We start from the raw sequence: 20,166 nt of genomic DNA on the forward strand, positions 1-20,166 counted from the left end.
TGCGAAGGATGGTTACTGGCAAGTAAAACTGGATGAAAGCAGCAGCTTTTGAATGATGTGCTGGACACTGCTCTGGAGATACAGATGGTTGCATATGTCATTTGGCATTTCCACAGCTCCAGAAGAGTAGCAAATATAGATAGTCAGTGATCTTCCCTCAGAAGAGGAGAGGAGCGATGCTGAAGCGCATCCATGAATTCCATTACGGAACTGAATTGTGTTTCAGAAAGCCAAGGGAAGTGCTCTACTGGCCAAATATGAGCAATTAAATTAAAGGCCACATTCGCCAGTGCAGTGCTTGCAACAAATATCAAGCTCCGCAAACAAGAGAGCCATTGATGATTCATGTTATACCAGAGAGACCATGATGAAACTAGGATTAGACTTCTTCACTGTAACAGGAACTGGGCGGGATTTTCCTTTTCTGAGACTAAGGACGGGATTCTCCGTTTGTTGACGCCGAAATCGTGGAACACGATTGGGCGCAGAATAGCTTCCAACAGCAATATTGCGGTAGGCGCCGATTTGGCGCCAAATTGGGGTGCGCCGGCACCCTAAAAATGGCGTAAATGTATTGCTCGCCGCTCGGCGTACAAGTACAGTAGGTATAACATTAGCTGGCCTGTTACCCTATTCTCTGGGGCCTCCGAGATTCACCGCCGCCAATGGGCCGAGTTCCCGACGGCGTGGTTCACTTGTGCTCTCAAAAGTCGTGAACCTTGGCGTCGTGGCTGCTCAGCAAGAGAAACAGGAGGTAGCAAATGGCATGGCGTGACTGTGGGATGCCAGCCCAGTTACCGGCCGTGCTGACTGCAGTGGGGGCCCCCTGCCAGGACCGGGGGAGGGGTAGGGGGAGGGGAGACGACAAGCCGAGCAGCCGGGGTACCTCCCACAGGACTGGGGCAGTGCCCAGACACCGAACGCCATTATGGTGGCCATCTTGCTGCGCACCCACTCAGCACCCACCTCGGCCCCTGATTCTACACAGTGACATTCGGCTGCACCCGTGCCCACCCGCCCCCAAACACCCCGCCCAACCGGCTGCCACCCACTGGGGGAACATTCCGGGCAACACCCACAGCAGCCCCCAGTGAGGGCAGTGCCAGCCAACGGCACCCCGGCAGCAGGGACGGACGCTGGGACTGGGGGAGCCGACAGTGCCGGATACCGACGGGGCAGGGGTGCGGGGGTAGGGGAGGGACATGCGTGGGCGGGGCCCGCAGTGCCACCCAGGGCCACTGTGTAGCCCATGGAACCTGGCTGGGCAAGGGAGTATACGCCATGCTATCATGCTGCTAGTCCCGGAGGCCCACTCTGGTCTCGAGCAGGGTCTGCACACTCATGGCCATGGAGCACAGGGAGTGGACCATCATGGGCAGCACGGTAGCACAGTGGTTAGCACAGTTCCTTCGCAGCTCCAGGGTCCCAGGTTCGATTCCTGGTTTGGGTCACTATCTGTGCGGAGTCTGCACGTTCTCCCCGTGTGTGCATGGGTTTTCTCCGGGTGCTCCGGTTTCCTCCCACAGTCCAAAGTTAGGTGGATTGGCCATGCTAAATTGCCCTTAGTGTCCAAAAAAGGTTAGGTGGGGTTACTGGGTTGCGGGGATAGGGTAGAGACGTGGGCTTGAGTAGGGTGCTCTTTGTAAGGGCTGGTGCAGACTCGATGGACCGAATGGCCTCATTCTGCACTGTAAATTCTATGATTCTATGATCTCCGTCTGGGACTGCACCACATCACGCTGCGACTGTGCCACCACCTTGTGGGTCTGTGCCACATCTGCCAGTGACAAGGCCACCTCCCTCTGGGTCTGCGTCACCCCACGCAATGTCTGCGCAATGCTGGCCAGCGCCTGGGCAATGCCACTGACGTTCCCAGCCACGGCCTGCTGTGACTGGGTGATGCTGAGGACCGCCACTGCAATGTCCAGGTGGCTCTGGCACATGGCTGCCCTGTCCTGGGCCTCGGCCACCATCTGCACAGAATGCCCCAGGCCTTGGACACACTGATCCATGGCCGAAACCGTCGCCCCCCCAATGCTTCCACCATGGACGCCCGCCATCCGGTGTCGGCCTGGGTGGCATGTGTGACTGGCATCACCCCCTGCTCCTGCACGTGGTGGACTCCTCCACCTGCGCCTGCAGGTACTGGATGCCTGCCGTCATCCCCTCTTGTGGCCCCTGGGTCTCTGACTGCATCTGCACTGCGGCTGAGACTGGGTGTTCCAGGAGCCCGGGACACGTCTGGACGGCAGCTGATTCCTGGGGCCAGCCTGCCATCCGACCGTCCGCCCCCTCGGCTGCCCCTACCTCCACTTGCTGTACCGGATGCAATGTGTGGTGTGCACTAGTGTCCCAGGAGCCTCTTCACTAATGTGTCCAACCGAGGTAAGTGTCTCTGGGATGGTGGAGGGTGTAGGAGACAGCTGTGACGGAAACTCTGTGTCATCCTCCAATCCGAGTTCCGGGGTGTCCTGAGTCTCGGCTGGGGGGCTGGTATTCGGACTGCTCTCCCCATCAGTACTCGGCTGTCTGGGGGGCACCGGCTGGCAGCAGGGTGCTCTGGATGGACTGGCCCCATCTCCGGCAGGTCCTGTAAGACACAAGACGTGTTTGATTAGTCAGTGGGCCTGGTGGGCGTGGGGTGGGGGTGGAGGTGGGCGGTGGGGTGGTGAAGAGGGTGCGGGGGGGCCACATCTGTGCCATGGGGATCCGCAACTAAGCAGGGTCTCACTTCCTCGCCCGCCGCCAACTCCGCCTCGGTGACCTCCCTTTCCTCCAGGCCGCCAACCATGTCCAGTGCCTTCTGCCCGGGGATGGTGAGGGGCCGCAGTTCTGGTGGTCCGCGCCCGGTCTTCTCCCGCTCTTGACAATTGTGCTCGGCCTTCTCCTGGGGGGTACACAAAGAGCACAACCATTAGGCGTCCCGGCTCATATAGCTCAGGTGTTGGGTAGATGGTGGCCTCAGTGGCCAGGGCACCCAGCCATGGCGGATGGCATGGGCTCTGGCATGTGGGGCAGGGTGTGGGTTCGGCCGTCCCCTGGGAGGGTGGGAGCGGGTTGCGGATGTGTGGTGGGGTTAGTGCCAGGGGCACAGCGCTGCTTACTCACCCTGGCCGCTCTGAGGAGGTTCTGAAGTTTCTTCCGGCTATGCATGCCAGTCTGGACGACGTTGCCCATGGCGCTGTCTGCCTCTTCCACCTGCACCCAGGCGCCTGGCGGCCTTCCTCCTGGGCCGGGGTACAGGGTCATCCTTCTCTCCTCCACGGCGTCCTGGAGGGTGTCCAGCTCAGCGTCCCTGAATCGTGGCGCTGCTCTCCTTCCATCCATCTTGTTGCCTGGGATGTGGGGGATGGATCATTTAAGTGCGGCTGCGGCGTGTGTGTTAATCACGGACCCGTCGAATCCGGCACTGGTTTGCATGGAATTGATTGTGTTCCATGTGGTGATGGTGCTGGCCTATTTAAAGTAGCTGAATCGGTGCAGTTGTTGCACCATATTTTCTGTCGTAAAACACCACTGTTCCACACCGGCGTCCGCACTTAGTGCTGGATTCTCAGATTTTGAGGCTAAGTGTTGACACCAATGCAGAATCCGTGGTCTTTCATGACAGAAAAACCGGTGCCACACCTGGACCGATTCCGCTACTGTTAAGGGGCTAGCAGTGGCGCCATGTGGAACACAATCGATTCCAATGAGAAACGGTGCCGGATTCACCAATTTTGTGATTGACACCCAAAGACTGACAAGCTGCAGCTGAATATCAACACTTCTCCCCTCAAACACACCATCCCAACCAACAAGTTGGCAGTGAGGAGAGCAGTCCCGAGGTTCACATACACCAAGCTGGAGAACTCCTTGGATGCGGATTTCCCGTAACATCTGTCTCCAACACCCTTCACCATCCCAGAGATACACTCCTCGGTTGGGCACTTTAGTGAGGAGGCTCCTGGGACACTATCTGATGCTCACCACACACATGCTCTGGTTCAGCAGGTGGAGGTAGGAATACCCGACGGGACAGATGTTCGGAGGGCAGGCCAACCCGAGGAATTAGCTGCCATTCACATGGGTCCTGGGCATCTGGAACAGACAGTTCCATCTATTGTGGAGATGCAGTCACAGAGCCAGGGACCACATGAAGGGTTGTCGGCAAACATCCAGCACCTGCATGTGCAGTTGGAGATCCCCCAACCGCGTGCAGCAGCAGGAGATGGTGCCGACCATGCGTACCACCCAGGCCAACACCGCACGTGGAGGCATTTCGAGCGACGATTTCAGCTATGGATCAGCATGTCCAAGGCCTGGAGAATTCTGTGCAGGTGCTGGCTGAGGCCCAGGACAGGGTTGCCGCCTCACAGAGCCACCTGGAAATTGCAGCGGCACTTCTGAGCATGGCCCAGTTACAGACGCTCAGGCACAAATCTGTACATATTTGTTCAGAATAGTAGGGGGAGATGCATCCTGTCAATCACCATCTGGACCCAGGGCATCCCGTTGATGGCGGCAAACCCCGCTGCCTGGGCATCCTGGTGGGCTCGGTTCACATTGAAGTAGATGTATTGATCAGCCTGGGCCTATAGGGCCTCCACGATGGTGTGGTTGCACCAGTGCACCGAGGTCTGTGAGATCCCAGACAAATCGCCATTCGGCACCTGGAAGGTCCTATCGCATAAAGGACCAGGGCGACCATCACCTTGATGCCAGGGGTACCGTTGACTGGCACTGCCCTCACCAGGGGTAGGTACTGTGGCCCCTGTCGTGTTGCCCTGGGTGGGTCCCAGTGTGTGGCAGCCTCGTGGGGGTGTGGGGGTGTGTGGGGGGGGGGGGGGGGGGGGAGTGTGTGGGAGGGGGGGTGCCCATACTGTCGGTGTCACTCTGCAAGGTGGGTGGTGGTCAGTGGGTACGCAGCAAGATGGCCGTCGTAATTGCGGTCCATGCCTGTACGCCGCCCCAGTTCCGTGGGAATTTACCCATACCACTCGGCATTTTCCCGCTGTCCCGAACTCCCTCGGCCCTGGCAGTGCCCCCCCCCCCCCCCCCCAACCCCCCCAGCCAGCATGGCCAATGTCCAGCCCGGCAGCCTGCAGTCGCTCCCCACTGTGTTCTACCTCCTCTCTCTCTCTCTCTCTCTCCCTCAGCAGCCACGACACCGGTTTCATGATTTTTAAAAACACAAGTGGACCGTGGCGTCGGGAACACGGCCCATCGGAGGCGGAGAATTGCAGAGGCCGCGGAGAATACCAGGCCGGGCCCACTAATGACATGCAAACAGTATCTACTGTATATGCATTCCGGAACACATTGACGCCGCTGTCGAGGTAACGGAGAATTGCGATTTGGCATCAAATCGGCGCCCGCCACGATTTTAGTGTTGGAACCTATTTTCCGCCCAGTCGTATTTTCCGATTTAGGCATCAGCCAATGGAGAATCCCGCCCATTATCTTGTTACTGTAAACTACTATTCTGACAACTGGCAATTAGACCAGCTGACTTCAATGACAACTGGAGAAATACTAGAATGCCTGAAAACATACTTCAGTCGGTACGGAATTCCTGATATGGTCAGGAGTTACAATGGCCCTCGGTTCACAAGCAAAGAATTCAACTGATTCACCAAGTCTTTGGAAATTCAGCACTACACATCATCTCTGTTCTATCCCCAGTCGAATGGAAAGATGGAAGTGCAGTAAAAATCACCAAGAAATCGAGCAAATCTACCATAGCTGTATACAATCCTTGAGTGAAGAAACACACCAACTGAAGGCATGGAACGTAGTCCAGTCCAAAGACAAATGTCAAGTCACACGTAAACTACTCTTCCAATCGGGCGACAGGGTGGCACAGTGGTTAGCACTGCTGCCTCACAGCTTCAGAGACCCAAGTTCAATTCCGACCTGGGGTGACTGTCTGTGTGGAGTTTGCACTTCCTCCCCATGTCTGCGTGGGTTTCCTCCGGGTGCTACGGTTTCCTCCCACAAAACAAAGATGTGCAGGTTAGGTGGATTGGCCATGCTAAATTGCCCCTTGGTGTACAAAAGCTTAGGTGGGGTTACTGGGTTACAGGGATAGGGTGGAGGTGGGGCTTAAGTAGGGTGCTCTTTCCAAGAGCCGGTGCAGACTCGATGGGCCGAATGGCCTCCTTCTGCACTGTAAATTCTATGATTAAACATTCTATGATTAAACATAGAACAATTCTATGATTAACTGACTCCACCACCAGTGCACCACAGTTGCACAATATACCATCTACAATATGCACAGCAACGACTCACCAAGGCTTCTTAGATGTCACCTCCCCAATTGGCATTCTTTACCAGATAAATGGATAAAGACAGCAGGTGCATGGAAACAGTACCATCTCCAAGTCACACAGCATCTTGACTTGGACACATATCACCGCAGTTTCATTGTCACTACGTCAAAATCCTGGAACTCCTTCCCTAACAGCACTGAGTATGTATCTTCAACACATAAACTGCAGCAGTTCAAGAAGACAGCTCATGACCCCCTGCTCAAAGGAGGCTAAGGATGCATAATAAATGCTGAATGTAATGTTCACATCTGAGAATAAAAATGTTTTAAAACTTGTTGAAGTAGATCTTTCTTGAATTAAGATCAGCTTTGTTACTCTATAATGTTTTAAATGGGTTTGGTCTGGGTCCAGGAATTATCTTTGTTCAAGGTAAATTACTTTATTGGATTATGTGTAAGATGCCCACTTTCTCCTACCTAAACAAAAGGCAAACATTTTAATATTTCCTGGAGATTAAAACTACTGAACAATTCATTGAAGCAGAGACATAGGGGAAAAACATTGCGAATGGTATAATTTCTATACTTAGAAAATTAAACGCAATGATTGGCCTAGATTTTCGGGCAGACCAAAATAAATGGTGGAGGGGCCTGAATGCAGAAGTCCTGCCTACATTTCCGGAGCCCCAAACATTGGCTGCATGCATGCTTGGCTGAAAGCCCAGATCATAAAAGGATTAACTCAGTGGGAGTTCTGTTTACACAGCCGGAGCGAGCTGCTGGCATTGCTTGATTTACATCTTTATGTGGTTATAAGTTATTTTTCCCTGATCTATTTGTCACTGTTTATTTGCAATTGATTAAGAGGTGTGAATGGTTAAAATAGGTTATTGATACTTTAATGATCTTTTTGATGGACACTCATAAGATTGTAGAATTATGATTGCAAAGAATTATGAATGGGTGTTTTCTGAGCAGATTCAGACATGTTATTGTTATCATAGGGTTCAATGGTTTTGTACATGGTGTATACTGAGTGGATGGGCATGGAAGGACCATGAGTTGGCATAGATGGTATGAGGGGCCAATGGAAGGGGGGTGGGGGACAAGATTTGGCATTAAATTAGCATGGGAATAGGAAGGTGACATGGGAGTGGGTGGGAGGCTTGAGTTGGCATTGAGTTGGTAGGTGAAGTGGGTGAAGGTGTGAAGGGTGAGGAGGAGTTAGAGAGTCTAGAATGTAAGGAAGAAATGCAAAAGAAGTTCCAGTGAATCAAGGCAGGTCTTTTAACCAGCTCATTTTGGTCTCAGATTTGCTTCTGGGAGTGACAGACCCGACTCTATGCATAACAGAGATCAAAGATGACAATTTAAGATGTTATTATACCAAGGTGATCATATGTACAATATTATTGTGATTCCTCCAAACGTCAGGAATCATTAACTGAGACAGGGTGCAACATTTAACAGCAGTGCGGACAATTCAGTATCTTCAAAGAGGAGACGATTCATTTGGCAAATTTGAATGTTTGTGCTCCTTTGATGTATGAAAATGAAGGTGCGAAATGCTGCTGGTGATTTTCTTCTTCAAATAATTTAGAATAATTGAGCATGCGTTTCCATTAGGAAGGCCGAAGTTTCTATTTTCAAAAGCTTTAATAAACTTACTGAGAAGTCGGTTGAGTTACTCACCTGGATGGCTAAGCTGTATAGAGGTCAGTTCTACTTTCAGAAACACCCCTTATAGCTGAATCATCTTTTACTTACTATTAGTAAATCACCTTACTCCTTTTTCCCCAGCTGCCTCTCAGTCTGAAAAGATTTCAAAATCTGCTTAAGTAATTTATAAAACCAAGTATTATGACTTGATTGATCTCATCTGTACCTTTTTTGAGTTTGCATGATCGAAATCCAGACAAATGTCACTTAAATAGGGAGAAATATTATTTGAGTGTCCAGCCTGGAATGCAGCTACGTCTCTTAGAATCCATAGAACTCCTACAGTGTAGAAGGAGGCCAATCGTCCCATCAAGTATGCGCTGACCTTCCAAAAGAGTATCCTAGGTAGACCCACTCCCCAGCCTTATCCCCATAACCCCACGCATTGATCATGGCCAATTCACCTAGCCTGCATATCTTTGGAGTCTTCCTGGAAGCATTACAAGTGCATTTGACTAATGGCTGGTTGTCAGGTTTTTATTTGAGAAAATTCAGAACAACCCTCGCACTTCGGCATTTGATCAAAGCAGGACTGCACAAAAAAAATCATGTTGGATAGAAAAGCACATTCTTTGACATTGGAAAGGCATATTATTTGTAGCGCTAAATGGCAGGGCAAGTCAACAACTTAAGCAAGGGAAGGTTCACTCAGCCATTGACTCCGCTCCCATCACCTCACCCCCCTCAAGATCTCAAACCCAGAGCAAAATGCAGAATGGAGTTGTCTACTCCCATAGTGCTCTTGAGTGCTCATGCCCATTTTCCAGTAATCTTTAGCCGAGAAAAGGAATGGCAAACCAACAGCAGTAGCCAATTGGCAGTGATTTTGCTGATCAGAGAATTAATCTGAAGCCAAAGAATTTTCTTGGTAATGGAGGCTATGTTGTGCCAAGAAGCAGCGATCTCAGCATTTTGGGTGCAGTGTTGCTCTTGCTTCCTCAGACTGCAATATTGTTTTGTTTTGGTGTACCTTTGAATATCTTGTTTTTTCATAGATATTATTTGAAGACCCAGAGGGGAAGATTGAATTGCCACCGTCTCTGAAAATTTACACTTGGAGACGTCCTCATGAATTCATCACAGAGAAGGTCAGTCTGATATGCACTGTTTCTGTAATACCTGAGACCGAATGGCAAGATTATAGTGACGAGCCAATCGTTTTATGGTTTCTCAGATAAATATTCCAAACATAGAATTGACTTTCACACTCTCAACATAGTTCTTCTGTATTCCCCTGTTTATTCTTTAACTTCTTTAAAATAAACATGGAGCTATTCTATGGCAGATATTGTCTGCATGTCAACCTGCAGCAGATACTCTGTGACAACTGCTGTTGTGAAGCAGAATGTGCAACTGTCTTCTGACTTGTCCAGGTAGGTGTGATAGGGACAGCCTGTGGTAATGATAGATGCAGACACCTCAAGTGCCTCCTCATGAACATCCCTAATAGGAATACAGTGTGTCTGCTGAGTGAGTATTAGATTCAAGGAACGGAGAGCATAGTTTGTTGGAGATTGGGTTAGGAACTTAGAACATATGAACATAGGAATCAGGAGTAGGCCATTCAGCCCTTCGGGCTTGCCCCACCATTCAATAACAATCATGGCTGAGCTGGCTCTGGTCTCAACTTACTTTGCTGACTCTCTCTCGCCCCCCCTCCCTCTCCAGCCATAACCTTTGACTCTTTATCAAAAATCTGTCTACCTCAGCCTTGAATAGATTCAATGACCCGTCCTACACTGCTCTCTGGAGAAGAGAATTTCACATACTAATGACCCTCTTGAGAGAAAAAAATTCTCCTCACCTCAGCATCTCCTTGTTTTAGTCTCCCCCACAAATGGAAACATCCTCCCATTATCCACCCTATCAAGTCCCCTCAGGATTTTATATGTTTCAATAAGATCACCTCTCGTATTTCTAAACTCAAATCGATATAGGCCCAACCTGTTCAACTTTCCTTCATAGAATAAATCTTTCATTCCAGGAATGAGTCATGTGAGCTTTCTCTTTATTGCTTCTAACACAAGTTTTCTTTTTTTAAAGAGACCAAAACTGTACACAATAATCCAGATGTGGTCCTATCAAGGCCCTGTACAGATGCAGTAAAACTTCCCTCCTTGATATTCCATTTCCTTTGAGATAAACATCAACATTCCATTGACCTGCCTAATCACTTCCTATACCTGCAGACTAATGTTTTGGGACTCAAGTACCAGGACATCTAGTTCCCTCTGTACCATCAAGTTCTGCAATCTATCTCCATTTAAGTAGTATACTGCTTTTATATTCTTCCTGCCAAAGTAGAAAAGTTCATATTTTCCCTTAATATACCCCATCCGCCAAATTTTGCAGACTCTCTACCTCCTCGTTACAACTTAATTTCCTATCAACCTTGCTGTCATCGACAAATGTGGTTACCATGGATTTAGTTCCTTCATCCAAATCATTGGTGTAGATTGTAAATAGTTGAGGACCCAGCACTGATCCCCGTGGCCCCCACATGTTACAGCTTGCTGACCCAGAAGGGTTCAACAACTCGGAAGCACAGTTTGTGCATTGATTATTAGGTTCAAGGATTAGGAGGTATAGGGGGGCAATTCTCCAATATGGAGGCCAAGTGTTTGCGCCGTCGTGAACGCCGTCGCGTTTCACGACGGCGCGAACAGGGCCCGGGCAAGACCTATTCTGGCAGGGGGCCAGCTTGGCGCTGGAGCGGCTCACGCCGCTCCAGCGTCCTTCGCCGTGCCAACGCGCGCATGCGCAGTCGGGACAGCCCAATCCTGCGCATGCGCGGGGAACATCTTACGCACGCGGGCCCCTCACCAACAGGCGGCGGTCTGGGGCCGCGCGCGGAAGGAGGTAGACCCGAGGGGGAGTGGCTGGCCCGCCAAACGGTTGGCCCCGATCACGAGCCAGGCCCCATCGGAGGCCACCCCGGTGAAGGAGCCCCCCTCCGTCCCCCACAGGCTGCCCCCCCAGCGTTCCTACAGAGTTCCTGCCGGCAGCGACCATGGGTGGACGGCGCCGTCGGGAACCTGTCGTGTCGTAGCGGCCGCTCGGCCCATCCGGGCCGGAGAATCGCCGCTCGCCGGTTCTCCGAGCGGCCCGGTGCGAATCGCGTACCGCTGGTTTCCGGGGGATGGGAGAATCGCGTGTGGGGGTCGGGGCGGCGTGGCGCGATTCGCGCGGCACCCCGGCGATTCTCCCACCCGGCGTGGGGGGGTGGGGGAGAATCGCGCCCAATATGTTTCCGTGGTGTTGGATTCAAAGGCAAGGAGGCACGGTGGGGTATTATGCTGTAACTAGGAGAGATAGTTTTTCTCCCAGGTGTTGGGTTCAAGGAACAAAGTGCATGATTTGGCTGTTAGTTATTGGGTTCGAGGAGTTTGGGCCACCATTTACCTGTTGGGTTCTGAGTTCAAGGACTATGGGGCATGCTTTAAAATTTAAGTTGTCAAAATAAACTGAGAAATTTAGGCTACAATTATTTAGTAAGTGAGTGATTGAATTGTGGAACTGATTACCAGCATGACAGTGGTACTACAAACCTTAGCCATGTTTTAAAAAGCCTGTTAAATCTAGAATCAAACTAACAGACTTGATGACCATGGGACCATAAGATGTCGAAGCAGATGTAGACCATTCAGCCCAGCAAGGTCTGCTTCACCATTCAATGAGGCCGTGGTTGATCTGATATAATAATCCACAGCTTCACTTTCCTGCTTTATCCCCATAACCCTTGATTCCCTCACTGATTAAAAATCTGTCTATCTCAGTCTTGAACATACTTAACAACCCAGTCTCTAAGGCCCTCTTCAGTAAAGAGTTCCACAGGTTTGCTATCCTCTGAGAGAAGAAACTCCTCCTCATCCCCCTTAAATGTGTGACCCCTTACTCTGAGATTAGGCCCTCTGGTCCTAGACGCTGACACAAAGGGAAACAGCCTTTCAGCACCTACCTAATCAAGCCCCTGGGAATCCTCAATATGTCTTAATAAGGTTGCCTCTCATTCTTCTAAACTCCAATGAGTATGGCCCCAACCTACTTGCCGCTCCTCAAAAGAAAGTCCCTCAATACCCAGGACCAACCTAGTGAATGCTCTCTGGAATACCTCCAATGCCAGTATATCTTTCCTTAGATAAGGGGGCCAAAACTGTTCACAGTATTCCAGGTGTCATCTAACTGGTGTAGTTTTAGCAAGACTTCCCTATTTTTATACTCCATTCCCTTCAAAATAAGGCCAACATTCCATTTGCCTTCCCTATTACCTGCTGAACTTACATGCTAGCTTTTTGTAATTTCTGCACACAGACCCTCAAATAAAGTTCTGCTGCAGTTTTTGGCAGTCTTTCACCATTTAAATAATATTCAGCTCCTTTATTCTTCCTGCCAAAGTGCGTAACTTCACATTTTCATACATTGATGGGAGGTTTTGGAAGATAGCTTAGATGATCTATTGGCCTTTAATGAAAATGTTACTGTAATGATAAACACATTTGCATGATAAATACATATGCTTCCCACAAAGGACAGACAGTCCAGTAATTTAAAAACACCATTCAGAACTAAGTACAAAAAGTGGTGAATTATTCTGCTCTTCTTCTCAGTGGATTAAATCACAAAGCCTGAAGACTTTAATAAATAATGTATTTTATATCAATTTCAGCTCCCTGTTGTTATTGAGAGAGAAACCTCATTTGATCTAATCGCTGCTAACGAACATATTATGGCGAGTGAGGTGAGTGTTATCAAGCAGTCATCCACAGAGCAATTCACACACTTGCTTTCACAGTTACAAAGGACTTAATGTATATTTAATGTGTAGTACTTGTCATGTTCATGTTGTCATAATTCAGAAATCCAGGCAGTGAAGGCTGGAACATAAGACAATCTTATCACAACTTTATAAGTATTATACACATGTAAGGGATACGCATTGCAAACATTCACCTCCTCAACGAAAAACCACCATTTCTATCTGTATTTTTTTATGGGGACACCAGGAAATCATTTGTTAATGTCCATACCGGCATGTAATTAATATAGATTTAAAACATTCCCTCATCTTTAAATAAGAAAAATGGATTTTATATATGCAAACAAAATTTTAAAACAAATAAAATCAAAGATCTCTATATTCTGCACAGTGTTATATTGTGCAATGCCCCTCCCCAAGGACCCCTAACAATTTCTTTGTACATTCTTTTCTTTTTGTAAAACAGTCCGGCCACTATAACTTGCATCACCCATTTAATTTCAGAGATTGCCTTTCTAACATTTATTTCAAACCAGCAAGATCAATGTGCAAACTTTTGTCACTCACACTTTTGTAGCATGTACATTATCTCAAAAGGAATGATTATCTACATAGTATTTAATATCTTCAGTACGTCCATTGTACATAACTTCATTTAACATTTTTGACAAAGAGTATTTCATATCCACTGCCTCCACAAGAGCCGTTTTTTCAACAGCTAAAGCACTTTTGACAACTCTTTTTATTTTCTTAGCTTTGCAAGATAAAGGACAACATTATATCACCAATCATAAATACTATGAAACCACCTGCGCTATAATACCCCTTGGGAAGATTAGCATGTCACGCATCAATGAAAATTATTAGTTTCATGTTCGCTAATTTTCCTCAGGCTGTAATCTTCACATGAATCCAAATTTAACTTTCTTTTGCTTTATTTACTGTTCAAAAAATTCTCTTGCGTCCAGTTGAGATGGGAAAGGAACAAATCCATATCTACATCAGCTGGGCTACTCTAAAAATTATCATTTTCATTTTTAAAAATGGACTAAGTTTCACCCTGACTAGCTAAGATACGTACCAGATGAATTTCTAACCTTCAGAGAAACCAGAGTAGTCCTGTTACCTTTAAACCAGGCTCCAATGTCCCTTCCTGGAGCTGTACAAGGCTTCTTCGTATTTCTAAAAAAGAATTCTGGCTGCCAGAGACACTGGGCGCGATTTAATGGCCACCTTGCGCTTGAGCGAGAGCGCAAGAAGGCCGTTAGATGGTGGGAGAGGCCAAATTGGAGAACCGTCCCGGGCGCCGATCGGTTTGTGATCTAACCAGCCCACTCCCATTGGCGAAATCAAGATCCCATCGTAGCATGGCGAGAAACCAATAATCGCCACTTAAGGCTAATCTGCATACAATTAACGGGAGTACCCTGTATCTAATGGCCTGCCGTGATCTAATCGCTTCCCAGCAAGGGGTCACCTGTGTACTGATTAGTACACCTTTTAAAAAATGTGAAGCTGGTGGAAGGGCTGCTGCGGGGACCAAAGGAGGTGAGTAGCCATCTTCACTCCCAGGCAATGAGCCCAATGGCACTGCGCTTGCTGCTCTGGTGCTCGGGTGGGGTGGGGGGGCGGAGCAATGGTGGAATGGAGGGTCCTAGGGTGAAAGACACTGCTGGTTGTCAGTCTCACACCCTCTCTAATTCCTTACAAATGTTGCACAGGGTGGATGATATCTTGGACCCCGCGGAGGCTGCGCTCAAGGTGCTGCTGGCAGGCCAGGTGGCCAGACGCCAGAGAAGGCAGCGACAGAGGCTCATGTGCAAGGCCCTGCCCCATACCCTGAGGACTCAGCTGTCGATCAGGCCAGGGAGGGAAGCAAACGGGAGGCCGGTGATGGCCCAAGGTATACAGGTGTTGCTGGTCTTTCGAACAGATGACAAACAGCATGTACCTCAGGAGGCTCCGTCTCACAAGGAGATGGTGCGCCACTTGTACCATGTCCTCGCAGAGTTGACAGTACGTGAAGGAGGAGGAGACCTACTCCCGGTCGCCATCAAGGTCACCGCAGCCCTGAACTTTCATGCCTCAGGATCATTCCAGGGCTCGAGCAGGGTCTTCTGTGGCATCTCACAAGCTTCAGCCCACAAGTGCATCCATGAGATCACGGATGCCGTGTTTGCCAGGGCACCGAACTATATAAACTTTGATATGGACCAGACCCAACAAGATGCCTGGGCTGCGGGATTCTTTGCCATCACTGGCATGACCCAGGTCCAGAGGGTAATAGATGGCATGCATGTCGTCTTGCACTCACCGGGCTGTCAGGGAGTGCCCTACATCAACAGGAAGGGACTCCACTCCCAGAGCGTTGAGCTCATGTGTGAACACCACAGGAAGATCATGCACCTGTGTGCACACTTCCCAGGGAGTGTGCACAACAGTTAGATCCCAGGGCAGTCGGACACCCCAGCTTCTTCGAGGATCATCTCAGGATGGCTGATTGGCTCTTGGGGGATATGGCTAATGATGCCGGGTGGAGGCCGGTGACCGATGTGGAGACCCGATACAACAAAGCCCATGTGCCTGTCAATGAGCGGTTGATCTGACTCCTCAAAATACGGTTCCGATGCCTCGACCACTCTGGTACACTCTGAGGGCCGCCTGCTTTGTGGTCGTCTGCCATGCCCTTCACAATCTGGCATGGCATAGAGGGGCAATGTGCTGGCGGTGGAGGGGGAGGAACATTTTGCCACCTCTGAGGAGGGGGTGGGGGGGGCGAAGAGGGATCATACCAAGAGGGGCTGGAGGACATACCCGGGGAGGAGCCGCAGGAGCAGCTGGAGGATGGAGGACAGGCGGCAGGGGTGAGGTTCCGGCAATCCAGGAGGGCCAGTGAGGCCCTCATTCTCGCCCACTTCACATAGGATGTGGCCTCATCCATCACCCCCCCTCCATCTCAACCCCCCTTCCAGCCCTCCCCATCCCTCTCCCCCTACCCCACAAACACCATCCCTCCCCCTTGCCTCCCTCCATCTCCCCCTTCCCCCCCACCCGCATCCCTCTCCCTAACCCCCCCCCCCCCCACCCGCATCCCTCTCCCTAACCCCCCCCCCCACTCCCTACCACTAGCCCCCCCCTCCCCTGTTCCATCCTCCCAGGTTCTGTGTAACAGTAATTCAGAGTGATGGAACTGTGTTGGCACTGACAGTGAGTATCTGTCGGGGGCAGGGGGGGAATGGGTGGGGGCAGGCGTGATGATAACCCCATGAGAGCTGAGTGCTGGTGCACCTCAATCTATGCCGTAGTCTGACTCCTGCCTGTCTGCTGAGTGCTCGCTTACATACATCACCAGCACGTGATGTGCCTGGATAGGTGGCGGGGGGGGTAGGGCGGAGCTGGAGGCATCCAGGACCTCCATACCTGTGGGCTGGTAGGGATTGGTGGTTGGCCCGCACTGGGGAAGGAAGTATCAGAGGCGTCATACTTCTCGAGTGCAACATTTTCTAATGCTGTACAACTGCCCCTAGTCGCCAATGATGCCGTCCCACTTTCCCTATCCCTCCCAAATCCTCCCCCCGACCCTCCACCCCTTACCCCAGGCCCCCACATTGCCCTCTCAGTGATCCTCAACTTGCTTAGCCTTCTGTGCTCTACTGCTGCACCTAGGTGTGTCCCCAGGATGCACATCAGAGCTGGAGGCAGCTTGCTGCTACCGCGTCCCGTAGCCTTCGATGCCCCTGGCTGGCATTTTCTGGAGGCCCTGGGGCTGGAGAGCATCGGCCAACTTGCTGGCGACACATGCCCCACTTGACCACGCTGTTTCGGGTGCTGTCTCCAAGATACGCCATTGTCGGGGGGGGTGGGGCTCGGGGGAGCTGGTGGTAGCCATCACCACTACGTAGGTGGTTCCAGGTTGGCACCCAATGCCCCTTCCCTCTGTCGGTGCCCATAGGGCTCTGGGGTTCTCCTTAGGATGGAGGTGCAGCTGGATCAGCTGCCCCTGCGTCATCTGGCTCGGCCAGTCCTGGTGCCTCCACAATATCTGCACCATGGTGTCGATGCCCTCGGCAATACTCCTCAGTGACTGGGACATGCACTGGAGTGCCCCAGCAATGTCCACCTGCGACTGGGACACAGCCCCCAATGACCAGGATATGCTCTGGCTCGCCTCGGCTATGCCCAGCTGAGACTGGGACACCTCCCCCAGAAACCGTGACATGCTCTGGAGGGCCTCGGCATTGCTCACCTGTGACTAGGACATACTCCGTAGCACCTCATCAAGATCCACCTTTGACTGGGACACGTACACAAGCGACTGGAATATGCTGTTGAGGCGCTCAGCCATGGCCGTTACTGACTGAGGCACACTGGAGTGTCGTTGCCACCCCCCTCTGAATATCATGGCTGCACCCTTTCGACTGCAACAGCTCCAGGTAAACCTGGTCCAGAGACTCAGCATCTGACCCAGATGGGTCCTGGGATCCAGCAGACCTCCGACTGTTGTATCACCTGGATGTTCCTGCCTCCACCTGGTGTGCATCGGCAACTGTGTGGTTCTCACCAGAATGTGCCCCAGAAGCCTGTCCACTATTGTCGCCTACTGAGGTCTGCGCTGATGGAGGATGGGGATGATAGCTGAGCCGCAAATACAGTGGTCTCCTCGGAGCTCCCCTCCAAGGTGTTCTCAGGGAGGTGGGCGGGGGTGTGTGGAAACCATCCCTGAATGGCCAGCACCATCGGGTGGAGATCCTACAGGAGAATGGACATTTGATCAGTGGGAGGAATGAGTCATTCCATATGGCATTAACTACTCACGTGTGACAGGTCATCTGGGTGGGGGCTGATGGATCCTCACCTCTGCCATGCACCAACCTCTACATTGGTGACAGATCTGCCTTCGGCCATCCCGCGACCTCCAGCGGCCAATCCTCGTAGGGAGTGAGGACGCTGATGCCTGCCGCTCCGCTGCCCCTTTGGGCCCTGTCTCGTCTGTTGTGGGCCAATCTCTCCTGCTGGTTACAGAGGGCGCATCGTGAGCCGCGTGCATTGTTAATAGTGGGTGTGAGGGGGGGCTTTGGGGATGGGGAATAGGGTGGGATGGGGATTTGGGGGAGCATATGGGGGAGGATGAGGAGTATGGGGCGATGAGGCATATGGGGGGGGGGGAATGTGATGCCGGGGGGGGGTTGGCGTGGGTGGCACTGCTGGGCATGGGTGGACCAGGGCATGGAATGGTGCTGGGCGGGGTGGTGCCAGGGGGTCAGTGCCAATCCACCCGTGCAGCCAGCTGGAAGTTGTTGATCTTCCTCCAGCACTGGGTGTCGGTCCTCCTGGTGACGTTCCCTGAGGTGATGGCCGGCTGCCACTGTGATGTGATTTTCTCACGCTTTGATATTTGGTAGTGTTCTCTTTTTATATTCTCGTTAAGATCTTTGGGATTCATAGATATAAGAATATCGCCATTCTTTTACTTTGCACATACCATGAAATTTACCCAATCGTAGGTTTTTCTATCTTTCTGATTACTTTTAATTTTGGCATTCTGTCTAGCTCCTTTTTAAGGTGATCCCGAAGAGGTGCAGGTGCTCTTCTTGGTGCTTGTATCACAGGGTTTGCATCCTCTTTGAGCTGTATCTTGTAGGTGAATGATAGTGCACCAAAACCTGTGAACACGTCACTGAAATTGTAGACAATTTTCTCAAAATCATTGAAGTACTGCTCCAATCCTGTGTGGATGCTATATACAACTGCAATAGACCTAATTCTTCACATGACTGGTCACCTAATAATGAATCCAAGCCCTTGGAAACAATACAGAATGGGACGGAATAAATGGTGTTCTTCACCACTACACACAGGTCATAAGCATCATGACATTTTATGCTTGAACCATTATAATCTCTCAGAGATATTTTTTAATTTTCTATATCACTCATGCTGATTATATTAGCTTGGGCACCAGTGTCTCACTTTAATTGGACCACTGTACCGTTCCTTTCAAGTGGTAGCAGCCATTTGTCCTCATCAATCGCATTTATTCTAAATGGAGCATCCGTTTGCATTTTTTTATGTGCTGGAGAATTTTTTGATGTCTCCAAAAATTATTATTCTCTGTTATTACTCCAAGAAACAATGATGTTACATTACTAGAGATTGTGTCTTCCACTGTGCTGACTGATCTGGGGTTGAGTTTAGAGTAACAATTCTGAGCAAAGTGATTTTTTGCCTTTGCATCTGGAACAAAACTTGCCAAACACTGGACACTGCCTTAATTTGTGTCTTTTACACAAAAATACTTCTTCCTGATCTTTAACCTGTGTGTTGGTGCGCGAGGAGCTGCAGGAACCTTCCCCCCTTTTTTAGGAAGTTTCCTGCCTTTTTGGAGAAAGGGCGGCAACCAGGATGCTTTCCTCCAAGGATACGCCACCATTACTGAGAAACATTTTAGAATGCTGTGCTGTTAGTCTGACAAGCCTGAGCTGTTTGTTCCAAAGACAGCTCCGATTCCCTCAGCAACTGTTCCCTCAGATTATTTTCATTCACACCAACACGATTTGGTCCCGATACATGGAAGATTCCACTGCAGAAAAGTTACAGGTTTTAGCTTTGCATGGTAGCACAGTGTTAGCACTGTTGCTTCACAGCACCAAGGTCCCAGGTTCGATTCCCGCTTGGGTCACTATCTGTGCGGAGTTTGCACGTTCTTCCTGTGTCTGCGTGGGTTTTCTCTGGGCGCTCCGGTTTCCTCCCACAAGTCCCAAAAGATGTGCTTGCCAGGTTAATTGGACATTCTGAATTCTCCCTCTGTGTACCCGCACAGGCATCGGAATGTGGTGACTAGGGGATTTTCACAGTAATGTCATTGCAGTAAGCATACTTGTGATAATGATAAAGATTATTTTTAACTTTCATAGAATTTACAGTGCAGAAGGAGGCCATTCGGCCCATCGAGTTTGCACCGGCTCTTGGAAAGAGCACCCTACCCAAGGTCAACACCTCCACCCTATCCCCATAACCCAGTAACCCCACCCAACATTAAGGGCGATTTTGGACACTAAGGGCAATTTTGGACACTAAGGGCAATTTATCACAGCCAATCCACCTAACCTACACATCTTTGGACTGTGGGAGGAAAACGGAGCACCCGGAGGAAACCCACGCACACATGGGGAGGATGTGCAGACTCCACACAGACAGTTACCCAAACCGGAATCGAACCTGGGACCCTGGAACTGTAAAGCAATTGTGCTAACCACCATGCTACCGTACTGCCACTTTAAGTCAGTGATGAAATGATCTATGAACTCTTCCGTCTTCTGTAAACATGGTCTAAACACATATGGTTCATACATTTAATTCTTTTTGGGGATGCAATGTGAATTAAATCTTCGAATTGTTTGTTACAATTTTCACTATCATCATCGTTTGCAAATTTAAA

The 20,166-nt window shown here is 50.2% G+C and overlaps 1 protein-coding gene across 3 annotated transcripts in view; it reads left to right on the plus strand.

The window, feature by feature from the left end:
- The window catches only part of adgb (androglobin), a 612,248-nt gene that overhangs the window by 68,247 nt on the left and 523,835 nt on the right, over positions 1-20,166 (plus strand). For all 3 annotated transcript variants that reach the window (XM_072504722.1, XM_072504733.1, XM_072504728.1), the window contains exons 3-4: positions 8,968-9,060; positions 12,639-12,710. In XM_072504722.1, coding sequence (XP_072360823.1) covers positions 8,968-9,060; positions 12,639-12,710 — 165 coding nt within the window. The remainder of the gene's footprint in view (positions 1-8,967; positions 9,061-12,638; positions 12,711-20,166) is intronic.

The sequence above is a fragment of the Scyliorhinus torazame genome, chromosome 1, assembly GCF_047496885.1.
Source record: "Scyliorhinus torazame isolate Kashiwa2021f chromosome 1, sScyTor2.1, whole genome shotgun sequence".
Taxonomy (NCBI): Eukaryota; Metazoa; Chordata; class Chondrichthyes; order Carcharhiniformes; family Scyliorhinidae; genus Scyliorhinus; species Scyliorhinus torazame.